This window comes from Sylvia atricapilla, chromosome 33 (assembly GCF_009819655.1).
Source record: "Sylvia atricapilla isolate bSylAtr1 chromosome 33, bSylAtr1.pri, whole genome shotgun sequence".
Lineage (NCBI taxonomy): Eukaryota > Metazoa > Chordata > Aves > Passeriformes > Sylviidae > Sylvia > Sylvia atricapilla.
In genome coordinates, this window is record NC_089172.1 from 155,850 (window position 1) to 172,910 (window position 17,061).

Below are 17,061 nucleotides of genomic sequence, written 5' to 3' on the forward strand. Positions count from 1 at the left end.
TACAGGACATAACAACTGGGAAACTTCCGAATTTGATATCTGTCCAAAGTTGTCCACCAGAGCTGTGGAAGCACAAAGGGACTGGAGCACTGGCAGTCAGTGCCCCTACATGGCTCCAAGTCCCACAGGAAAATGTCACTATTTCACTACCAGTCTGGATGGTAGTCTGGAAGGTTCCCAGGGCTTCAAGTGCTCCAAAACAGAAATTGCCTGCCTCCAGAAATGTTCCTTGGACTTCCCATTCAGGCCCGTGTGTGCTGAGAGCTGCCAGGGCTGGGGCATCTGTCCAAAGCCACCTCAGCCTGGCAAAGATGGGGCTGGGACACTGCCCTGGCTGAGCCCCTGGTGCCCATGGGTAGGACAAGGAAGGTCTGCCCTGTACCCCAAATCCTGAGAAGAACACCAGAGAGGCAGGAATTCGATGCAGGATTGTTTTATTTTAAGCACAAAAAAGAACACAGACACATGAGGCACAGGCTGGATCTCTCTGCAGGCTTCCCCAGAGCTGCTCCTTCAGGCTGGTCCCACGCAACGGCTGTTGAGCAGAGCAGCAAGAGCCCGATGGGAAGGTGGAGGAGTTGGGAATGTGGGCACAGGAAGGAGCCAGGAGAGGTGGGCTGGGCAGAGGGGAAGGGGAAGAGAAGAGAGAGGAGGAGAGAGGCTGAGGTTTGCAGGGGGCTGGTGGTCTGTTCTTGGCGGCTCTAGCAGGGCCCGCAGGTGTCCCAGAGCTTCTTGCTGTAGCGGGGCAAGGCGCAAGGGCTGCAGGCGGGAGCAGCGTAGGCTCTGCCAAAGGTGCAGAGGCCCCCCGAGGCCTGGGTGGCGCCGGCGCCGTAGAGGCCGCCCAGCCCCAGGGAGCCGCCAAAGGCCGGTGCTCCGGAGGAGCCCACCACGGCTTGCTGGGGGAAGGAGGTGAGGATAGGCCCGGGGAAGGTGACCACCACGGGCGGCGGCTGGATCAAGGCCGACGAGTCGGGGCACTGGCGGGCGCACAGCTCATTGCAGCTCTCAGCGATGGGCTGGGGCACGGCCACGCTGGTTCTTGGTGGGCACAGGTCCACGCTGGTTCTTGGTGGGCAAATGTCGTAGCAGGACATCTTGGCGTGGGATGCGAGGGTGCTCTGCAAGAGAGGGCAGCCGTGGCAGGAGAGCAGCACAGGGCAGCGCCAGAGCCACAGGGGCCGGGGCTGCAGCAGGGAGCCGCCTGCACAAGCGCCCGCACACTTACCCTTGTCCACGAGCAGGAGGAGGAGGAGAAGTTGGCCAGGGCAGTGCTTGGCCCAGGCTGGCCCGGCCAGGCCTTTTATAGCAGCCCCAGCATTGCTCAGCTCCAGCCGGGCCAATCTGCTCAGGGGACACTCCCTGCTGCTGCTGCTGCTGCTGCTGACACCAGGGCTGTGCGGCCCCTGCCCCTCCCTGAGTCAGCATCCCCCAGCTGCCAGCCCAGCACCTGCCGCTGCCCAAGCTATCTTGTCCTTCCTGCCACATCACATCCTTGATAGCAGCATTGGCACCCAGGAATTTGGCTCCAGGAACAACTTGAATGGTGCACAGGGGTGGGGAAGGGCTGGAATCAGCCTGGACAAGATGGACATCTCCGCTCCTTGCCCAATGTCGATGGGGAACAGCACGAGGTGTGCTTGTTTCCAATATGAAAGAACCCCCTAGGCACTGAGAGCATGCGGATGGGCTCTTGCTCCCCTGGGCTGTCCAGTGATGCACAGCTCCCCTTCCATGGTTCAGGCTCTTACAAGTCCTGTCCTGAACATCCAGACCCTCACAGGTTTTACTGCACCCCCTCAGCAGAATGACATGCTGGCTGTCAAGTGCCTCCCGTGGCAGGAAGGACGAGGACTCTTTGTCCCCTGTGTCCCAGAGCTCCCTGGCAGTGCCCGGGGGCAGATGGAGTCCTGCTCTGCTGGACTGTGCCGTGCTGCATGGTGCTGAGCAGGCAGGGCCCCCCAGGAGCTGCCTTTCCTTGGGCCTTGGCCCAGCCGTGCCCTGTGCCCATCAGGGACAGGCGGTGGCACAGGGCAGGCGCTGCCTGGGGGCAGCTGCAGTGGCCCAGGCGGTGGCAGTGGCAGCGTGCCAGCGGGATAATTGCAGGGGCTGATGGTGCAGCTTGGGGCCGGCCAGGAAAGGCAGGAGTCAGCAGCAGCAGCAGCAGCAGCAGAGCCCCGTGGCAGCAGGGATGAGGCCGGGCCTTGGCCCCACACACGTGTCCCCAGCACGGGCAGCTCCTGCCCCGCCTCTGCGGCCACCCATAAAAGCGCTGTCCTGGGCCAGGGCTGCATCCACTGCCGCCGCCTGCCTCTGCTCAGCCCAAGGCCAGGTGGGTGCCTGCGGGGCTCTGCCTCCTGGCCCAGGGGCTGCCCAGGGCCCTCCCTGGACACCAGAGCTGCCACCACAGAGCCTGTGCTGACACCAGCCTGGCACGGCCAGCCCCGGCTCAGCCTCCTGCCCACAGCAAGGAAGGAGCCCCTGGGCCGGGACAGACACAGCCGGGCCGGGGACAGGGACTCGGGCAGGGCTTGGCAGCTCTCTGCCTCTGGGGATCAGGGCTCTCAGGGGGCTGCAGGGCACAGGGCCAGGGCTGGGCACGGTGGGTAAGAATGGGTGGCTTTGAACACTCCAGGAGAGTGGGAACAGTGTGCGGCTGAATTGGGACATCCCGTTGTCTCATCTAACCCCTCTTTGTCTGAATTCTCTTTCAGCCTCATCTCTGTCACGCCAAGATGTCCTGCTACGACATTTGCCCTCCAAGAACCAGCGTGGACCTGTGCCCCCCCAGGACTGGCGTGGCTGTGCCCCAGCCCATCGCTGAGAGCTGCAACGAGCTGTGCGCCCGCCAGTGCCCCGACTCATCGGCCTTGATCCAGCCGCCGCCCGTGGTGGTCACCTTCCCCGGGCCCATCCTCAGCTCCTTCCCCCTGCAAGCCGTGGTGGGCTCCTCCGGAGCACCAGCCTTTGGCGGCTCCCTGGGGCTGGGCGGCCTCTACGGCACCGGCGCCACCCAGGCCTCGGGTGGCCTCTGCACCTTTGGCAGAGCCTACGCTGCTCCCGCCTGCAGCCCTTGCGCCTTGCCCCGCTACAGCAAGAAGCTCTGGGACACCTGCGGGCCCTGCTAGAGCCGCCACAGCCCGGCCAAAACCCCCGTGGCCGCCTCAGCCCGGCAGGGACAAGCTGAGCTGGGCACAAGCTGCCCTGGCCTCCTGCAGCCCGTGACACCCCGCCTGGCTACCTGCCGTCTGAACACTTTCCCTCTCACCGATGCCCTTCCTAAGTTAAATAAAGTTTTCCTGCATCCAATTCCTGTCTCTTTCGTTGCTTTTCTCAAATCAGGAATCCGCTGGGTTGGGGGATTTAAGGAGTGGGAGGGGAATTGAATTGTTTTGATTCCAATTGCCAATTGGGAAATGGAAGAGGACGGGAAAAGTTAAGCCAAATGGTGGAGGGGACACTAAAGGAGGACCTTAAAGTAGAAATGAAAATAGAAATAAAGTTCAACGAAAATTAAAAGAAAGGGAATGATCGTTGAGTTTTAGTTAAAGACGAGGCGTGTAGGAAGCAGATGGAGATGAATGTTTTCAAGGAGGAGGAGAAGGAGAAGGTGAAGGTGAAGGATAACTAGGGTGACTAACAAAGAAGAAGAGGGAAAATATAAAGAGGAAGATGGGAAACCATGAAATGAAAGAGAAAAAGAAGATGAAAGAAAAATATATAGATGAACAGGAAGAGACACAGACAAACACAAAAAGACCATGACCAGGACCAAGACTTTGACCGAGACAACGGAAAAGGCAAAGGGAAAGATGAAGACAAAGAAGAGGAAGTCATGACAAAGGTATTTTACTTACAGGACATAACAACTGGGAAACTTCCGAATTTGATATCTGTCCAAAGTTGTCCACCAGAGCTGTGGAAGCACAAAGGGACTGGAGCACTGGCAGTCAGTGCCCCTACATGGCTCCAAGTCCCACAGGAAAATGTCACTATTTCACTACCAGTCTGGATGGTAGTCTGGAAGGTTCCCAGGGCTTCAAGTGCTCCAAAACAGAAATTGCCTGCCTCCAGAAATGTTCCTTGGACTTCCCATTCAGGCCCGTGTGTGCTGAGAGCTGCCAGGGCTGGGGCATCTGTCCAAAGCCACCTCAGCCTGGCAAAGATGAGGCTGGGACACTGCCCTGGCTGAGCCCCTGGTGCCCATGGGTAGGACAAGGAAGGTCTGCCCTGTACCCCAAATCCTGAGAAGAACACCAGAGAGGCAGGAATTCGATGCAGGATTGTTTTATTTTAAGCACAAAAAAGAACACAGACACATGAGGCACAGGCTGGATCTCTCTGCAGGCTTCCCCAGAGCTGCTCCTTCAGGCTGGTCCCACGCAACGGCTGTTGAGCAGAGCAGCAAGAGCCTGGCGGGACCATGGAGGAGTCGGGAATGTGGGCACAGGAAGGAGCCAGGAGAGGCGGGCTGGTCAGAGGGGCAGTGGAAGAGAAGAGAGAGGAGGAGAGAGGCTGAGGTTTGCAGGGGGCTGGTGGGCTGTTGTTGTCTGCTCTAGCAGGGCCCGCAGGTGTCCCAGAGCTTCTTGGTGTAGCGGGGCAAGGCGCAAGGGCTGCAGGCGGGAGCAGCGTAGGCTCTGCCAAAGGTGCAGAGGCCCCCCGAGGCCTGGGTGGCGCCGGCGCCGTAGAGGCCGCCCAGCCCCAGGGAGCCGCCAAAGGCCGGTGCTCCGGAGGAGCCCACCACGGCTTGCTGGGGGAAGGAGGTGAGGATGGGCCCGGGGAAGGTGACCACCACGGGCGGCGGCTGGATCAAGGCCGACGAGTCGGGGCACTGGCGGGCGCACAGCTCGTTGCAGCTCTCAGCGATGGGCTGGGGCACAGCCACGCCGGTCCTGGGTGGGCACAGGTCCAGGTTGGTCTTGGGGGGGCACAGGTCGTAGCAGGACATCTTGGCGTGGGATGCGAGGGTGCTCTGCAAGAGAGGGCAGCCGTGGCAGGAGAGCAGCACAGGGCAGCGCCAGAGCCACAGGGGCCGGGGCTGCAGCAGGGAGACGCCAGCACAAGTGCTCACACACTTACCCTTGTCCACGAGCAGGAGGAGGAGGAGAAGGTGGCCAGGGCAGTGCTTGGCCCAGGCTGGCCTGCCCAGGGCTTTTATAGCAGCCCCAGCATTGCTCAGCTCCAGCCGGGCCAATCTGCTCAGGGGACACTCCCTGCTGCTGCTGCTGCTGCTGCTGACACCAGGGCTGTGCGGCCCCTGCCCCTCCCTGAGTCAGCATCCCCCAGCTGCCAGCCCAGCACCTCCTGCTGCCCAGGCCATCTTGTCCTTCCTGCCACCTCACATCCTTGATAGCAGCATTGGCACCCAGGAATTTGGCTCCAGGAACAACTTGAATGGTGCACAGGGGTGGGGCAGGGCTGGAATCAGTCTGAGCCGGGTGGAGATCTCTGCTCCTTGCCCACTTTCGATGCAGAACACCACAACAGGCGTTTATTCCCAATCTGAAAGAACCCCCTGGGCTGTGAAAGCAGGCACAAGAGCTCTGGCTCCACTGGGCTGACCTGTGATGCACAAATCCCCTCCAAGATCCAGGCTCCTGCAACTTCTGTCCTGAACATCCAGACACTCACAGGTTTTCCAGTACCCCCTCTGCAGAATGACATGCTGGCTGTCAAGTGCCTCCCGTGGCAGGAAGGACGAGGACTCTTTGTCCCCTGTGTCCCAAAGTTCCCTGGCAGTGCCCGGGGAACTCTGGAGTCCTGCTCTGCTGGACTGTGCCGTGCTGCACGGTGCTGAGCAGGCAGGGCCCCTCAGGAGCTGCCTTTCCTTGGTCCTTGGCCCAGCCGTGCCCTGTGCCCATCAGGGACAGGCGGTGGCACAGGGCAGGCGCTGCCCGGGGGCAGCTGCTGTGGCCCAGGCGGTGGCAGTGGCAGCGTGCCAGCGGGATAATTGCAGGGGCTGATGGTGCAGCTTGGGGCCGGCCAGGAAAGGCAGGAGTCAGCAGCAGCAGCAGCAGCAGAGCCCCGTGGCAGCAGGGATGAGGCCGGGCCTTGTCCCCACACACGTGTCCCCAGCACGGGCAGCTCCTGCCCCGCCTCTGCGGCCACCCATAAAAGCGCTGTCCTGGGCCAGGGCTGCATCCACTGCCGCCGCCTGCCTCTGCTCAGCCCAAGGCCAGGTGGGTGCCTGCGGGGCTCTGCCTCCTGGCCCAGGGGCTGCCCAGGGCCCTCCCTGGCCACCAGAGCTGCCGACGCAGAGCCTGTGCTGGCACCAGCCTGGCACGGCCAGCCGCGGCTCAGCCTCCTGCCCACAGCAAGGAAGGAGCCCCTGGGCCGGGACCGACGCAGCCGGGCCGGGCACAGGGACTCGGGCAGGGCTTGGGAGCTCTCTGCCTCTGGGGATCAGGGCTCTCAGGGGGCTGCAGGGCACAGGGCCAGGGCTGGGCACGGTGGGCAAGGCTGGGTGGCTTTGGCCGCTCAGGGTCTGTGGGAACGGGGTGCTGCTGAATGAGGAGGTAACTCTGTCTCTTCTAACCCCTGTTTGTCTGAATTCTCTTTCAGCCTCATCTCTGTCACGCCAAGATGTCCTGCTACGACATTTGCCCACCAAGAACCAGCGTGGACCTGTGCCCACCAAGAACCGGCGTGGCCGTGCCCCAGCCCATCGCTGAGAGCTGCAATGAGCTGTGCGCCCGCCAGTGCCCCGACTCCTCAGCCTTGATCCAGCCACCGCCCGTGGTGGTCACCTTCCCCGGGCCCATCCTCAGCTCCTTCCCCCAGCAAGCCGTGGTGGGCTCCTCCGGAGCACCGGCCTTTGGCGGCTCCCTGGGGCTGGGCGGCCTCTACGGCGCCGGCGCCACCCAGGCCTCGGGGGGCCTCTGCACCTTTGGCAGAGCCTACGCTGCTCCCGCCTGCAGCCCTTGCGCCTTGCCCCGCTACACCAAGAAGTTCTGGGACACCTGCGGGCCCTGCTAGAGCCGCCACAGCCTGGCCAAAACCCCCGCGGCTGCCTCAGCCCGGCAGGGACAAGCTGAGCTGGGCACAAGCTGCCCTGGCCTCCTGCAGCCCGTGACACCCGGCCTGCCTGCACCCTGACCACCTTGTCTCTCAGTTTTTCCTCCCCTTCTTAATGCAATAAAGTTTTCCTGCATCCAACTGCTGTCTCTCTGCGTATTTCTCTAGAGTTCTGTTCACTCCACTGCTGGAGGGCAGGTTCTGATCCATCCATTTTTCACTATGCCGTACCTTGTGGGTTTTACCCTTCGGAGCTCTCAGGTGATTTCCGCTGTGTTTGTATGATGTAGTGTTCTACATTTTGGTTAACTCAGGATTAATTCCGTTAATTTTTCCTGGATTCACGCTGTGTTTTGGACAAGCAGGGACGTGTTTGTTGTGAGAGGGAAATTGGGTGTGTTTTTTCCCTTGGTTTCAGAGGTTCTGTTTATATTATCACATATCTGGTATTTTATATTTTTTAGTGTATTTACTCCAGAGCATTTAAAGAGCACAGGGACCTGTGACCCAGCCAGGTGACTGGACACTCACGGTCACAGCAGTAGGTGATGTCCCCAGACTTTGAGGGTATAAAATCCCAAGGCGCCCTTTGTTTGTCCCTCCTTGGAGGCACCATCTGCATCTATTACTCTGTTTTTGCACCACAATTAAAGTATTTTAAGGATCCAGATCACTGAGACTGCTTGGAAAACCTGGGATAACAGCAGCGAGGAATCCACGTGTGACTGTGAGAGGTGTGAGGACTCGACAGAGGTGATTTGAACCAGTGGTTTTGGCGCAGATGGTTCAGCTGGATGTGACCCTCACTGCTCTGGGCTTGTTGAGAACCTGGGGATTGGTCCTGGGTTGGACTCGATGATGTTGGAGGTGTTTTCCTGGTTCCTGGGATTCTGGAAGGTGGGACAGGAAAGTTTCTTTGCCATTGCACCACCTTGTTTCCCCGTAGTCAGCAGGCACCCGGCTCTGCCCCGTCCCACGATGGTCACTCCGTTCCTGCTGCTCCCAGCAGTTCTGCCACCTCGTTTTTCCAGTCCAAAACTCCGATTCCCTCCTGCCCAGTGCCACTCAGCTTTCTCTTATCAGCGCTCCCGAAAAGATGTGCCAATGCCAGGAAGGCAGATGAATAATTAGAGGTTTTTCCAGACCTAATCCTTGAGTAAGGAATGGAGTAAACTCTCTCCACCCTGTAGTAGACACTGAGAGAAAGGTCAGCCCTTAGTCGGATTTCACAATCAGACGTGAGCTCACCCCGAGCAGGCATCCAGCCCGAATTAAAGCTGTGTAATCGTTGTTCTCTAGGTGTTAAAGGCTCTCTCCAGGGGTGTTATCTCGGGCTTAGCACTTGTCTTACACAACAACTAATTAAGCCGGTGCCTGCCCGGCACTGCCTCGCTGAGTGAGGGAAATTTGGCAGCTCAGGTGTTCGGCTGGGCTCGTGATTTACACCCAGCACCTCTTGGAGGCTGAGGGTGGAAGCGAAGATTGGGATTGAAATGGAGGGAAAAGCAGCTGGGTTTTGTAAAAGTTGTCCCAGGAGCTGCCCTCGGTGAGAGGAAAGAGGGGACAGGGAGGATGAAGCCGGCAGAGAAGCCAGAACCTGTCAGGGGAGAGTTTTTAGAGATGGAGCAGGAGATGCTCAGGTTGGACGCAGGAATTTCCTCCTGGAAAGGGCAGCCAGACCTTGGGAAAAGGCTCAGGTGGTTTGGAATTCCCATCCCTTGAGATGTCCAAGGAATTCCTGGATGTTGGGCTGGGTGACCAGGTGGGGATCAGGCGCATCTTGGATGATCCCAAAGGTGTTTTCTAACCTAAACAATTCTGTGATTTTTTTGGTCAAAATATTCTCAAATAAGTGGTTGCTTACCCATAAAAATGAACTCTTGTTTTATGAAAAGAAAGCTGCATTCACGAGTACCATGGACTGATTTCCATCTCAATTTATTATTTACACCCATCTGACTGTTAGTAATAAATCGATAACTTAATAATTGATTCCAGTCCCTTACGAGGAAGAATATTGAAATTACCTGTGAAAAATAAGGTTTGCTGTTCCTTGACACTGATCAAGACATTTTCTTTGAAAGAGTCCTGGTGAAGGAAGAGCTAAATCCTCTCTAATGCACCAGTTCATGTTCTTTTTACCTCACCTGCTGACAGGTTCAGCCAAACCTTCCCCGAGGCAACTTTATCATGGCAGTGATTAATGAAAAAAGGGAAGGTAGTGCCTCATCTCTGCTCATCAGATACCTATCTCAAAAATTGCTTCCCTTTGTTCACCTTCCTCCTATCCTTCCTTTTCTGAGCGTGCTTAGGCAGAACTTCGGGCAGTGTTTTTTAGCTTTGTCTTTGAAGGCAGGCGGATGATTCCTAAAATATTGCCTGGAAGACGCGAAATTAAAAGGAGTTCCAGCAGTAAATTAACCACTTGTAAAAAAATGGAACTTTGGAATATCCCGGGTTGGAAGGGCCACACAGGGATTGGGTCCAACTCCTGGCCCTACACAGGCACCCCAAAATTCCCACCCTGTGCCAAGAGCATTGTCCTTGTGCTCTGGCAGCCTTGGGGTGTGACTCTTCCCTGTCCCAACGCCAAATCGGATGGAAATAATCGTAATAAAATACTGGAAGTCTGAAAACCGGATTAATCCGTGTAAGGCAGGGAGGACTCTCAGCTGCAGCTCTGACCCAAGGCATCTCAGTCTGGTTGTGATGGGGAGGAGAGGGACCCCCGAATGCCATTCCGGGGTTTAACAGGAAAAAACAGAGGCGGGTGTTGGATGCAGGATTTTTTTTTTTATTGCAAGAACAGGTGAGGCAAAGTCAGGCAGCTTGTTCCTCGAGGGAGCTGCTCCCTCAGCCTCATGTCAGGAGGAAGCATTTTCAGGGAGAAGCCAGCGGATGGTGGAGCCGAACACTTGGCGAGGAAGGGGAGACCAAACAAAGGGAGGAGGAAACAAAAAAGGAGAATTTCTGGAGGGGTTCCGACCCCACCGTCTGGAGAGAAATCTGGTGCTGTGTCCCTCCCTCAGGAGATCAGGGGAGGGTCCAGAGGTGCCGTTTGCCGAGGTGAAGGGTTTTCCCCTCGCCTTTAGCAGGAGCCGCAGCTGCCGCGGCGGTAGCGGGAGAAGCCGAAGGATCTGCCAGAGCCATACAGACCCCGGTACCCCCCACAGGACCCCAGACCCCCATAACCCAGGGATCCATAGCCCCCATATCCACAGAGACCCCCATAGCCCAGGGAGGAGCCCCCATATCCATAGAGACCCCCATAGCCCAGGGACGAGCCCCCACAGGCCCCCAGACCCCCATAACCCAGGGACGAGCCCCCATATCCATAGAGACCCCCATAGCCAAATCCTCCATATCCCCTGGAGCCAAATCCCCCAAAGCCCAGCGAGGAGCCCCCATATCCATAACCCCCATATCCCGCAGAGCCAAATCCCCCATAGCCCAGGGATCCCCCAGAGCCCAGCGAGGCCCCGGAGGCCGCCAGCACGGGAGCTCCAGCAGATCCCACCACGGAATCCTGCGGGAAGGAGCTGAGGATGGGCCCGGGGAAGGTGACCACCACGGCGGGAGGCTGGATGACGGCGGTGGAGTCGGGGCACTGCCGCACGCACGGCTCGTTCCCGCTCTCGGCCAGGGGCTGGGGACGCAGCACGCCGCAGCCAGAGGAGGTGGAGCACAGGTCGTAGCAGGACATCTTGCAGCTGGTTTGGAGGCTGATCTAGAAAAGATGGTGGTTTGTGTTGATTTTGAAGGAATAGTGAACTTTAGGCTGTGCTGGAGCAGCTCAAGGGTGTCATGAATGAATCTGGTAAGTCAATGTAATTCCTATTCCTGTTTTTTTCCTATCACTGTGACCTCCGGGCTACTCTTGGCTTCAGTCCAACACTCAACCCACCACATCTGCACTCTCCAGCTCTAGCTTTGAATTTCCAGATCAGATCTTGAGGTCGATCTGCAAGAGTTGATTCCAGCAAGCACAAGGTGTTATTTACCTCCAGAAAAAGTCTCTGGACTTGGCTGCCTGTCCCCACACAGGAGCCCTTTGATCACCGGGATTTCCCCGCCTCTCTTAAAGGTGGAAATTGAGGAAGGACAGCCAAAATCATCTGCTGGAGCCCTTTGGTGAGTCAGGGGATCAGCAAGGACTCCAGGAGTGGAGCGTGTTGTTATTCAGGATTTGGTGACTGGCTCCTCATTTCCACTGATCTCCTTTGTGCTGATCCTTGTCAGAACAAGGATTATAGCTCATTGTCTGCTCAGATTCGCTTCTTGGATGAAACCGTCACAAGGGAATTGCAAACATGATCGTCCCAAATTTGGATCAAATTTGATTTGAGATGCCGACAATGACCTTGACACCCCAGGGTTTTGATTTTGGGCTACGAACTCTTTTGGAAAATTCTTCACATTTCAGCTCCTCAAATTCCCTCCAGGATCCCTTTTAACCTTAAATAAATCTCTTACAGAGCGTTTTAAACTGTTCTCAGTTCTTCTCTGTGTCCTATTCCAAGCCAGTGCCTGGTCTCTTGGGGTGTTTGTGCCCGTTTATCTTCAATTAAAAGTATTTTGGGCGATTTGTAATTGAACAAACTGGATCTAATGGCAGGTTTGCCTCTAAACTCAACAATTCCCTGAGAACCAGGAAGGTTTAAATAATAATAATAATAATAATAATAATAATAATAATAATAATAATAGTAATAGTAATACTAGTAATAATAATAAATAAAGCTTTCCAAATAATTTCCAGTCACCCATTTAACCAAGCAGAGGGGATAGGAATAAACATTCAGCTTGCCTGGTGGAGGCAACCCAACACCCAATAGAATTTTTCAGATGGGAAAATTTCAGTTTGGTTTGGAACAACCAAAGCAGAGAGCAGCCTCTCCAGAAGGTTTTTGGCAAGGTTTCTCTCTTCACCTAATGTTTTTGCCTGCGAGTCCCCAGTGGAAGGGAGCACCTCAGATGAATTGTATAGCAAAGAGAGGTTCCAAAAAGCAGCAAAAAAAGGGTTCCAAAAGCAGCAAAGAGCAGCTCCAGACTTACCAAGTCGTTGGGAAGAAGGAGTGAAGGGAAGATGTTTGGGAGAACCCTGAGTGGAAACAGCTTTTATACAGTTCAGAGTTGCCTGAGGGCTCAGAGCAGCTCATTAGTTGACACAGAACATTTTTTATAATTGTATCTGTTGCTCCCCAAAGTGATGAAATTGTTGCTCTTTCTGTTTGTGTTTATTCTTGATTCCAATTATCGCGTTACGTCAGGCCAGGCCCTTTGATCTGAGATGCTGATGGGTGAAATTGGTGCATCTTTTGTCCTGAAATTCACGATTCATGAATTGATATCAGTTTTCCTGGGGTGGCACCATGTGCTGAGCTGTTTATACACAAATATTCTCGATCTGTCTTAAAGGACAATTATGCTCAGACATCTACGGAAATGAAAAAAATCATAAAATGGTTTGGGGACACAAATAATCCAGAAAAGTCTTATGTGTTTTCTGACCCTTAACCCGAGTTTAGATCTGAATAGTTATTTTATTTTTAGTCCTAAATATTTATGATTTTAAGGATTAGAAGGGAATAATCAGAGTGTACGTTGAATTAGTAATTGGATTTATGTTTCGTTGAGCTGCTCCATCTCTGGAAGTGTTCAAAGCCAGTTTGGGATGGTGGAAGGTGTCCCTGTCCATGGAAGGGGGTGAAACAAGATATTCCTTGAGGTCCCTCCCAACTTTAAACCATTCTACTATTCTACATAGGAGAAATCCCAAATTTAGCTGTAGTGGAAATAAAAAACCCCTTTGTTTATAAAGATGATCTTACAGCTAATCCCGTCCTTGACGGCATCTTTCAGCAGAGAGCAATTACGAGGTGCTGGGAAATCTGCTGGGAAAAGCAAATGTTGGATTTGCTGAGGTTTCTGTCTCGGTGCTTACACCACGGGTTTGTCCTACTCTGTCATTATCGTCGTTATCATCGTCACCCACCTGATTATCTTCACGCCACGCATTAGTTACAAATTATGAGCTTTTTCCGAATCTGGAGGCACATGTGAGGATTTTTCCGAGCCATTATCCTGCTCGGGAAAAAAAAAAATCATGTCAAAGTTTTACGAGAACATTCCAAGGGATTTTCAAATATCTCCTGAGCAGCCATTACTGGCTTGTTCCTACTGTGTCAGAGTTATATAAAAACCTGTGCCTGGGTGTGTAAACACCCCACAATTACAAGAGATTATCACATTAAAATGGATAAATTGAGGCCACTTGGGTTTTTTTTTTCCCCTCAATCAGCTCTTGGTTTATAGCATTGACCTTCCTGCCTTTGACCTTATGAATAAAATCTTTTTTTTTTTTATTTTTTTTTTTTATTTAAAACACAGAATGTTGCATCACTAACATGTAAAAAATGGGAGGAGAAGCCATGAGAAATGAAAGGAAAACTGGATGAGGCAACCCAAAAAACTCAATTTCTGTGGAATTGTGCCTGCCAGGTGAAATATTTCTCTGTTTCCAGGGACTGAAAGAGAACCAGGAGACAGTTTAAAAAGCAACATGGGGAGAGACTTCTTTTAAGTGTTGAAAGAGCAGAAAAACAGGGAGTGAATTAAAACTGACAGAGCTGAGGTTAAGGTGGGATTTTGGGAAGGAGTCGTGACCTGTGAGAGTGGCACAGGTGATTCCATGGATTCCCCATCCCTGGGAGTGTCCAATGCTGGGGTGGACGAGACTTGGAGCCACCTGGTCTGTGGAAGGTGTCCCTGCCCATGTCAGGTGAATGATCTTTAAGGTGTTTTTCGACCCAAACCATCCTATGATGGCATTTTATGACACAAAGTCCATCCAAAGATGCTCTTGATTATTGTGTTTGCCTTGCCCTGAGTAGGTGGAGGGAGAAATGCTGAGCCTGCAAAACCAGTGGGGTTTTCCCCTTTGTTCTTCCTCCCCAGCCCTCATCTGAACTCCTAAAACAAACCCCCTTGGCTCCACGTCTCCTGTTGATCACACTCAGGGAGCTTTACCACGAGTGCCCTTCAATCATCCTAATCGTGGTGGACTCATAAATAAATCCACTCACCTTTATTTCCTCCCCTAATGCTGAGTAGAGCAATGGGATCATTAAAAAAAAAAAAAAAAAATTCCCCCACAATAAAGCCCTGAGAGACAATAGAGGCCCGGGGTGGAATGTGCACCTCACGCCATGTGTGGGTTTGAAGTGCACCAGCAATCAAGCAAAGACAATTTCAGCACTTTGAGGAATTATGTGTCTCCCTGCAATTTGGGGTTGGGACCTAATTATGAGCTGGAGCATCATCAGGTGCCCCGTGGGCAAGCAGGGAGCTCTATAAAAGGTGCCTTGCACCAGGACCTTCCATCCTCTTCTCTCACCTGTCCTGCCTTCGTGAACCAGGTAAGTCGCTTTTCTCCCTGAATTCTTTAAATTGAAACTTCCTGTCCAGAAATCTGTTTGTGGTCGGGCTGCTCTGAGGGATATTTGGTGTTTAATTTCTCATTAATCTACAGGAGAAGGGTTCATGGAGTGGTATCAAACCCCAAACTTGTATTATTTTAGCACTGCAAAGGGTTCCTTGCCTGTGTTTCAGGAGATAAAGCATAACCTCTGTATGTGTCTGTATTTTGGTTGGGTTTACAAAAAGAAAGAAAAAATCTGAGTAGAAATCATTGGCTAAGAGTAATTTAATGCTGAAAGAATTATGTGATCTGGAAATTCGAAGATAGGGCTGAAGAGTGCAGATGTGGTTGAAGTCAAGAGCAGCTCAGAGATCAGAGGGATAGGAGAAAAACCAGGAATAGGAATCACACTGACTTCCCAGATTTATTACTGATACCCTCGAGCTGCTCCAGCACAGCCCAAAGTTTGCTATTCCTTCAAAACCAACATAAACCATCATCTTTTCTAGATCAACCTCCAAACCAGCTGCGAGATGTCCTGCTACGACCTGTGCTCCACCTCCTCTGGCTGCGGCGTGCTGCGTCCCCAGCCCCTGGCCGAGAGCGGGAACGAGCCGTGCGTGCGGCAGTGCCCCGACTCCACCGCCGTCATCCAGCCTCCCGCCGTGGTGGTCACCTTCCCTGGGCCCATCCTCAGCTCCTTCCCGCAGGATTCCGTGGTGGGATCTGCTGGAGCTCCCGTGCTGGCGGCCTCTGGGGCCTCGCTGGGCTCTGGGGGATCCCTGGGCTCTGGGGGATTTGGCTCTGCGGGATATGGGGGTTATGGATATGGGGGCTCCTCGCTGGGCTATGGGGGATTTGGCTCCAGGGGATATGGAGGATTTGGCTATGGGGGTCTCTATGGATATGGGGGCTCGTCCCTGGGTTATGGGGGTCTGGGGGCCTGTGGGGGCTCATCCCTGGGCTATGGGGGTCTCTATGGATATGGGGGCTCCTCCCTGGGCTATGGGGGTCTCTGTGGATATGGGGGCTATGGGTCCCTGGGTTATGGGGGTCTGGGGTCCTGTGGGGGGTACCGGGGTCTGTATGGCTCTGGCAGATCCTTCGGCTTCTCCCGCTACCGCCGCGGCAGCTGCGGCTCCTGCTAAACCCTGAGGGGAAAATCCCGAGTGAGGTCCCACCAGCAGATGAAACATGATGGTTTTGCAGCCAAAGAGCCCGAGACCACCTGCTCCATCCCCAAAACCATGGATTTGTGGCCGCTCGGGCCCCCCTTGAATTCCTCCTCTTTCAGCTGCCTGCCCTAAAGCTTCTCCCACCTCGTTTCTGTGTTCCCATTTTGTTCGGGAACAAAAGGGGCTTGGAATGGGTCCTGCTTGTTCACATCCACAGCTGGGGTTTGGAAAAGAACCCACATCAGTCACAGCTTCTGGCTGGAGAAGAGTTTCCTGTTCATCGGAGACTCTGCAATTCATTGCTTTGCTTGCTGCCATTAAAAGTTTTATTGCATCAAAGTTGGCGTAATCTGGTGTTCTTTCCCCATTTTTACTATTGCTGTTTGCTTTTGGGGAAGCCTCACCAGTGCAGGTGTCAGTAACAGTCTAAAATGTCCTAAAATAGCCAAAAAAATTCCAGTCATGGAATGGTTTGTGTTGGGAGGGATCTTAAAAGTTCATCCAACCTGTCCCTAAAATATGGACAGGAATGTCCTGCCCAAAAAAACGGGGAAAAATTAGGTTTCGGTATGAATTTCTTCCAGGTAAAGCTTTCATCTCTTCGAGCTTCTGGTTCTGACTCAAATATTTCCTCAGTCAAATACTTGAACTGTGTCCTCAAGAATAACCTTGGCAGGAAGATAAATCAATTTCCTGCAAAATCCTTAAATAAGTCTTCTGGGCTGCAGATTGGAAATTATAAATCTGAAATCGTTCTGGATAGTCATGAAATGTAAAGTGTTGGGTGTTTTTTTGGCAGAAAAACCTTCAGGGATTCATTCACACCAGCAAGAAAAGCTGGAGCAGAGAGGACCTGGGAAAATTAAAATTAACCTGCGAGCAAATCCCCCCTTTTTATGTGCCCTGGTGAGATTCCACCCTCCAGGATCTACAGGGGAACTGGAAAAAAGTTGCTTTTCCTTGGGAACTGGAGTGACAGGACAAGGGAGAATGGACCCAAACTGACAGAGGGCAAATTTAGGTTGGATTTTGGGAAGAAATCTTTTCCTTGTGGGGATGGATAGTCCCTGGCACAGGTTTTTGTGGGAATTCCTGGTTGCCCCATCCCTGGAAGTTTCCGATTCCAGGCTGGAGCAACTTGGTCTAGTGGGAGGTGTCCCTGATCATGGTGAGGGCTGGGAGGAGAAGATCTTTGGGGTTTTTTTAATTCAACCCATTCCATGATGTTTTAATGTTATTATTGCAGCCCGGTACAGCTAGGGAGGGAGAATTCCTGCTCCCAAATTCTGGATCAAGGAACAGTGACTGACTTCATTCCAGATGGTTTTAAAATCTGAACCTCAGCCTGTTAAAAGGATATGAATTTTACCCCCACTTCTGTACAGACAGAAGTGTTGCAAACCCACAGCCAGAGAAATTAAAACAGAAACTTTGGGTTGGTTTTTTTTTTTTTGC

General features: G+C 53.6%; 6 protein-coding genes across 6 annotated transcripts; 3 read left to right on the forward strand and 3 right to left on the reverse strand.

Moving 5' to 3' along the window:
• Positions 1 to 701: 701 nt before the first annotated feature.
• Positions 702 to 1,270, reverse strand: LOC136373196 (scale keratin-like). Its single transcript, XM_066338119.1, has 2 exons — positions 1,236 to 1,270; positions 702 to 1,118 (listed from the first exon to the last, which is right to left on the reverse strand). Exon 2 carries the CDS (start codon positions 1,092 to 1,094, stop codon positions 702 to 704), a length of 393 nt encoding a protein of 130 aa, XP_066194216.1. The 5' UTR covers positions 1,095 to 1,118; positions 1,236 to 1,270.
• Positions 1,271 to 2,732: 1,462 nt separating this feature from the next.
• On the forward strand, positions 2,733 to 3,125 carry LOC136373206 (scale keratin-like). Its single transcript, XM_066338128.1, has one exon. The coding sequence runs from the start codon at positions 2,733 to 2,735 to the stop codon at positions 3,123 to 3,125; it is 393 nt and encodes a 130-aa protein (XP_066194225.1).
• A 1,427-nt stretch (positions 3,126 to 4,552) lies between these two features.
• LOC136373199 (scale keratin-like) lies at positions 4,553 to 4,945 on the reverse strand. Its single transcript, XM_066338122.1, has one exon. The coding sequence runs from the start codon at positions 4,943 to 4,945 to the stop codon at positions 4,553 to 4,555; it is 393 nt and encodes a 130-aa protein (XP_066194219.1).
• A 1,634-nt stretch (positions 4,946 to 6,579) lies between these two features.
• Positions 6,580 to 6,972, forward strand: LOC136373215 (scale keratin-like). Its single transcript, XM_066338136.1, has one exon. It carries the CDS (start codon positions 6,580 to 6,582, stop codon positions 6,970 to 6,972), a length of 393 nt encoding a protein of 130 aa, XP_066194233.1.
• A 3,127-nt stretch (positions 6,973 to 10,099) lies between these two features.
• On the reverse strand, positions 10,100 to 10,714 carry LOC136373214 (scale keratin-like). Its single transcript, XM_066338135.1, has 2 exons — positions 10,500 to 10,714; positions 10,100 to 10,346 (listed from the first exon to the last, which is right to left on the reverse strand). Exons 1-2 carry the CDS (start codon positions 10,712 to 10,714, stop codon positions 10,100 to 10,102), a joined length of 462 nt encoding a protein of 153 aa, XP_066194232.1.
• A 4,250-nt stretch (positions 10,715 to 14,964) lies between these two features.
• Positions 14,965 to 15,579, forward strand: LOC136373213 (scale keratin-like). Its single transcript, XM_066338134.1, has 2 exons — positions 14,965 to 15,179; positions 15,333 to 15,579. The coding sequence occupies exons 1-2, from the start codon at positions 14,965 to 14,967 to the stop codon at positions 15,577 to 15,579; spliced, it is 462 nt and encodes a 153-aa protein (XP_066194231.1).
• Positions 15,580 to 17,061: the final 1,482 nt, after the last annotated feature.

What these genes read in the sequence shown, in the direction of transcription:
- LOC136373215 (XM_066338136.1), top strand. Translation starts at nt 6,580, where the DNA reads ATGTCCTGCTACGACATTTGCCCACCAAGAACCAGCGTGGACCTGTGC.
- LOC136373214 (XM_066338135.1), bottom strand. Translation starts at nt 10,714, where the DNA reads ATGTCCTGCTACGACCTGTGCTCCACCTCCTCTGGCTGCGGCGTGCTG. An exon ending in GCTGGAGCTCCCGTGCTGGC is followed by an intron (nt 10,347 to 10,499) that starts GGCCTCCGGGGC and finishes TGGGGGTCTCTA; the next exon opens with TGGATATGGGGGCTCGTCCC.
- LOC136373199 (XM_066338122.1), bottom strand. Translation starts at nt 4,945, where the DNA reads ATGTCCTGCTACGACCTGTGCCCCCCCAAGACCAACCTGGACCTGTGC.
- LOC136373196 (XM_066338119.1), bottom strand. Translation starts at nt 1,094, where the DNA reads ATGTCCTGCTACGACATTTGCCCACCAAGAACCAGCGTGGACCTGTGC.
- LOC136373213 (XM_066338134.1), top strand. Translation starts at nt 14,965, where the DNA reads ATGTCCTGCTACGACCTGTGCTCCACCTCCTCTGGCTGCGGCGTGCTG. An exon ending in GCTGGAGCTCCCGTGCTGGC is followed by an intron (nt 15,180 to 15,332) that starts GGCCTCTGGGGC and finishes TGGGGGTCTCTA; the next exon opens with TGGATATGGGGGCTCGTCCC.
- LOC136373206 (XM_066338128.1), top strand. Translation starts at nt 2,733, where the DNA reads ATGTCCTGCTACGACATTTGCCCTCCAAGAACCAGCGTGGACCTGTGC.